At 36.4% G+C, this 6,293-nt stretch overlaps 1 protein-coding gene across 1 annotated transcript; it reads right to left on the reverse strand.

Moving 5' to 3' along the window:
• Window positions 1-2,631: 2,631 nt before the first annotated feature.
• LOC128724192 (chitinase-3-like protein 1) lies at window positions 2,632-4,369 on the reverse strand. Its single transcript, XM_053817958.1, is given in 3 exon segments — window positions 2,632-3,740; window positions 3,817-3,919; window positions 4,316-4,369. Coding segments are annotated over 3 exon segments (1,266 nt in total).
• Window positions 4,370-6,293: the final 1,924 nt, after the last annotated feature.

Raw genomic sequence — 6,293 nt, forward strand, 5'->3', positions numbered from 1 at the left:
AAAATGATGAGTTTTATTAACTGTACGATAGATTTATTGTTGTGCTGCGAACTATACTTGGTTAGTAGGTACCTGATTACCCATACCGTGAAGTCGCTTTAGGCTGTCTCTAGAGACACATTGCGAGTTGGATCCTCCGGGAGCCGGCCATGACTGCTAAGCGCTTGCAGTGCCGCATAAGTAAAGTAAGCATGTGATCTGCGTTGTTTATTTTTGCAGCATCGGGATAGAATTGAATATGTTTTTCTTTCATGCATATTCTAGTTAGTATAATTGACTTCATCATTTAGTATTTTGAGTACGCCAGTACGTTTAAAATTTGCGTCGAAGATTATTGCGGTTAACCCTACGTTGATTTTGTATATATTTCTAGGTGAGTTAGATTAATGTGCCGAAAACATATCCGAACCTCAACAGACATCAAGGTGGCTTGTGAGTGAGAGCGAACTGGGAAACGTTGCGTTTTGGTACGGCGCTTTTAACTCTATTTGACCGGGAAACGAGAGGGATCGTCGGTTACGAAATAAATAACGCACAGGGTCGCAGAGGTAAGGATATCCAGAAAACTACTGCCGTTAAGTGGAGGAGAGATATTTTCAGCTGCCGCACCCCGATCAATATAGATGCTGACTCCCATAGGAACTTTTTGAAGAAGAGCGACGAAGAAAATTAGGTTTTTTTGCTTTCGCAATTCGACGGGATGGAACACGGCTGAACTCGACCACCTGCCGTTACAAGTGTGTTATTTACCTGAAAGCTTTCACAAATGACATACATCGACAGAGAAGGGAACCGAAAAGGAAAACAGAATCGTTTGGTTGATATATTTTCAATTAAGATGTCCTCATTGCGCAGCATGGTTGATTAATTAGAATTAGTTGAATAGTGTAAGCATTTGATTATTTTTAACGGCAATAATCTAAACAAGTTTAGAATTTACACTGCTATTATACTGTGCTAAAATTATTTTTTTGTGGTTGTAATGAAACCTCAATCTGTTTTGGAAGCTGGAAGCAATAATTACATGGAGCTGGTTTCTTTTAATTTGTATAAAGATATTCTCTTTGTCACCAAATAAATCTTCGTAGTAAGATAGCTTGCTAATTAAAACTTTCATTTGTTTTAGATTCGTTTAAATTTTATATTATTGTTATCAGTTAATGCCAAAAAAGACAGTACAATGTGTGTTAAACATAAAACTTTTCTGATTTGAAATAGAATTACTTGCTGAAAGAAGTATATGCTCTATGAATTATTTCAGAGTGAAATATATCCGGTAGTTGTATTGCATACAACAAGGCTGAAATGATTCAGAATTGGTTAACGTTATTTTTAACCCTTTTTAGAGTGTATAACACTTTTATGTTATACAATTCTTTTGGTGCATTCGTTTATCTTATTCAATAAGTGTTATATCAAAGTGAAAAAAATAGTAAATAAAGTGTAAAATATCAAAATAAAGGATGAAAATTCGATGACAATAAAGATGGGAGGTATTATACATACCTAACCGAGTAACTTGTAACCGAGTCAGCCCAGGATAAGGCTCACAGCGGCTGTTGGGAGGCCTAGCCTGGCCATCCCTAAATAACTAATAATAATATTAATTATTCAATCGATTGTAACTTTTACTTTAAGCTCATAAACAATGTTTTAGAAGATTGGTTACATCGTAATAATCTACTTTTATTCTATGATCATAATATAATGTGGTTTTGCATAGACAAAGATGCATGATATGGTATAGTTGCGCATTCCTATGCGTATTTGTGAAAGCTTTCCTAAGCGAGAGCTTTTATTTTTACCAGCAACAAATGAAAGAATTTTTTTCACAGTTTGCATCGTTGAAATTTAGCTCTCTTTATTATGATCGAACGATATCTGATCCTTTACCAATATGGTCGATAAATTATCTTCCTGCACGTTGCATCCCTGTGTCAATTAGAAAATATTTTTGTGATAGTTCAAGTCGATTTTAATAATAGCGACTGGCATTAAAATTGATCACAAAACCAACATAGTGCAGTAGATTAATTACATAAACAAAATTCACACGTAATAATAGCTATACTAAGGATCTAAATTTAAGAATTTAAACTATATTTGATAATCTGCATTGTTCCATGTGTTGAAATGTTTGTTTTAAATTTAGAAAATATCAAACAGCAAATTTTAGTTTCTACCACATTAAAAGATGAAAGTTTATGTTTTATTATAATCAATATGAAATCAACTATAATGTGTAGACTAAGCTTGAAATTGAGTAGCTATGAGCTCAATAAATTAAACTCTGTGCGTACAAATATTTTTGAGATGATCCTGGCTGACATGGAAGTTTTTATTTATATCCCGATCGGTTCATAATGCACATGTGCTTAGCAATGGCTTGTAAAAATACGACAGTTTATTAGATTATCCATGCGTTCATTTAGCGTTTGCACGCTCAAAGAATTGGATAAAAAGAGAGTTCTCTTCGTGGATGAAGGTAGATACATAATGTAAAAAAGGCTATATGCTTTACAAACTTTATATTAAAATGATTTAACTGTTATATATGTATGTTAAACGCTTATACAGATTTATAGTTGTTTTGCACTTTTTTCAACGAAATGAATTAGTAACAGAGTTTCATCACAAACAATTGTAAATTGTTTGGAGTAGTTTGAAGCTATTACCACAGTACCCATGAAAATCATCCATATCGATGGACCACACCATGGCTCCACCAAGATCTAGGCTGTTGATGTATTCGCATTTTTGCCGAACGCTCTCTTCATCGTCGTACCCTATCCACTGATCATCCCAATATCCATACGGCACTCGTTGAGTAGCTTCCCATACTCGCGCCCAACTGGAACCATCTTGAAAATGGCCACAAGCTTCGTGGTAGGCAAGGAATCCAGCTTCACCCGTGTACGGTCCGGATATTCCAGGGCCATCCGATGGAGCTCGTAACCCGTTGGAGGCAGGATTCGAGAGGGCGAACGTACGCCCATAGGCCGGTATTCCTAGGATCAGCTTAGAAGGAGGTGCTCCTTGCGTTAGCCAGTAAGTCACACTGTGATCAACGTTCAGCATTCGCTGGAAATCGTTCTGATCAGACGGCCCTGCGTATAATGGAGCGTTATGGCCGGTAAAGTTGTTCCACGCGCCGTTGTAATCGTAAGCCATAAGATTGACATAGTCCAAATACTGGACCACTCCAGGAATGTCGTACGCGGTTGCAGCAATCGTTTCACTCGCAGCAAGTGCAGCAGTCAGAAACAAACCATGGGCATGCAATTCGGTTGCCAGCTCCGACAACAACAGCACAAAATTAGCCTTATCGTTACTGGTGTCTCCTTCGTGCATCCCAGGGAACTCCCAGCCGATATCAATGCCATCGAAGCCGTGAGCTTGACAGAAAGCACGAGCATTGTGAGAGAAATCGCGTCTCAGCGTGGGACTGGCCGCAATTTGTGAAAACAACTCTGGATCCACTGTAGCTCCTCCGATGGCGGCCAATGTGCGCAGATTTAGATTCACGTTGCGCAGCTCATTGAAGCGGCGAATGTTTCCTCGCCCTCCGCCATCTTCTAGGTCCAGCCATGGATCCAATACCGTCACTGTTCCATAATCATCTACCCCGAAGAACGCATACAACAGGTGCGTGCAGAGGTGTGGGTTTATCTGCTCTACGTCAAACTGACCCCTTCCGGCTCGATAAGTTGACCAAGCCGCGTAGTAGCAGAATACCGGTTCTGTTTTGGGTGGAAATAGAGGCATTAGATTGTTTAGCGAAACATTTGCAATTTGACTGTGCTTTGTGTAACTTACTTCTTGCATAAACGTGGCACACGGAACAGAAGAAAGCAAAACACAACAAAACAGCGCGCAACATCATGTTATCACGACGGACATTTGGGGGTGTACTGGTATACTTGATTTAATATGCTGGCTTTATATGTATATAACCAGCGTTGGAGATAAGCATTAATAGATTTGAAAAAATAGGCATTCTGATCATAGATTAGAAACGATAAGATTCCATTTTAGTAATATTAGGTTGCTTCGTACTGTTTCTCATTGATGGTGTGCGGTTTGGATTTGAAGAGTTGAAGATAAACCCGTATTGGAGTAAAACCAAAATGAAATTGGCATCACAAATAGCCCTGTTAACAAATGCAAAAAGACGCAAGGGTACAAATGATACGTTTATCTTTAAATCCTTTGTCAAAAACTTCACCTATCTCGAGTAAAATGTTAGCACCAACAACAGTATTGATGTTGAAATATGCGCTAAACTGCTGGCGATCGTACTACAGCTTGAGGCAACTTCTCCGCTCAGGCTGCTTGTTACGATGAAAGCTAGGACTTACAAAACATGCATCAAGTTTCAGTACTCGAATAGGTCTCTGGAACATGCACTTTGTCCAGAACTAAACAAACTCATTTTTTCATGCTCGAAACGAAGATGCACACAAGGGTTATTTTTGCTTCACATGTGTGGAGCCACACTCTCATGCAGGAGAATTAGACTCACCAGACTTGGCGGTTGGCTTTTCATATCATTAGAATCACACTAAAAAAAGTACTAGATAAGTAAGTAAGCTATCAAGAAAAAAAGTAAAAAGAGATAATGTTAGAATTTTTAATATTTTTATATCTCGAACCTATGAACCTTCTTGCAGGTAGAAATGCAAGAAGACCTCGCATGGAGAGCTCAAACTTTGGTAATCCTTGTATGGACTTCGAAGAATCATACATCAGAAATTTTAATAAAATTCGACTACACTAGTAATTTTGAGAATTTTTTATTCATCGAATAGGAATGATAATTAAACAACTATTAGTACCGTTGAAAAAAGTAAGAGTTTACCAATAAGATTTTTTTACGATCAATTATTTTTTGTTATATTCCTGTTGGTTGCGTACAAGAAATCTGAAATATTTCAAAATTTCAAAAAGGAAACAGTAAAAACAGTAATATGTTTTGAAATGTCTAGAAAGCATGAGTACGTGATAACATTATTATTTGTACTCAATTTTATATGAATAAAAAGGAGAGGTAGCAAACGTTGGTTCTTGACTCGGTTGATGTATTGTTGAGAATTGTGTTGTAGTTGATGATTGTTGTAATCAGAATTAATATGATGACAAACCTGTGTCGAGCATGACGCACGAAAAAATGTGAGAAGGGACAATAAGTTCGTGTATACATCATTAAAGAAATTGACCACAATAATAGACAATAGAAGATAATAAATAATACTAAAATTTAGTTTAAATGTATTTGCAATTTATTGCAAATCTTAATACAGCAGATTGATATCAATAAACAGGACTGATATAAATTTAAATTGAATTTTAAGGTCTGTGAAATACCCAGATTAAAATATACTTGAAAAAAAATGAATTTAAAATAAACAAAAATTTAAAACTAACTTGCATATGTGATCGTGTTTTTGAGGATAGATATCTTTATTAATCATGTTTATGCCATGCGCATATTTTATGCTAAGTGTGATTCAAATAATGGATATTTTACTCAATATTGTTGTTTCATGAGTGTATAAAAGCTATACATCAAGGCTTAAAAGACCTTGATGATAAAATAAAACTTGGTTTATCATTAAGTATGATAGCTTTTTGATATATTTGATTCAATATTAGCAATTATTCAGCATGAAATAACTCGAAAGACAAAAAAGATCAAACCTATTTTTATGTATCGTAATAAGCAATATTGTGTATGCGAAAGAACAAACATTTGGTACATTGTCTAGAATGAGCTTTGAAAATTGCATCGAATCAGTGCACGAAAAGTATTAGAGAGAGTAAAACGAAGCAACCGGTCAACGATCTGAAACGCGATCCACGTTTTTAGACGAGTCGAGTTTTCCGAGAGCGAAAAGGCGATTTAGTAGCATCTCGATCGCTGCGTAATGCGCACGCACTTTGCAATGGCTAACAAAATTTTCGGATTCGCGGCCTTTGATAACCATGCAGTAGTTTAGTGCTTAAACATACGCAAAAAGTCGAGTTTGTAATTGACCGAGAGTGGGTGGAAGCATATTATATTGTTTAAAAAATATTATATATGACCTTTACAGTGTGTTTAAGTGTATAACAAATGATGAATTTTAAAACCGTGATAATTACCATTACTTTAACAAGACTTTCGCCGGTCCATTAAATACATGTGAGCATTGAATGGAAATATGGAACCGGAAATTACAAGTGTGCAATGCTTTCATGTATACGACCACATGAGTTCGAGTGATAAATTCCTTGTTTTCAGTTCTACGGAGTGT

Source organism: Anopheles nili, chromosome 3 (assembly GCF_943737925.1).
Source record: "Anopheles nili chromosome 3, idAnoNiliSN_F5_01, whole genome shotgun sequence".
NCBI classification, from domain to species: Eukaryota; Metazoa; Arthropoda; class Insecta; order Diptera; family Culicidae; genus Anopheles; species Anopheles nili.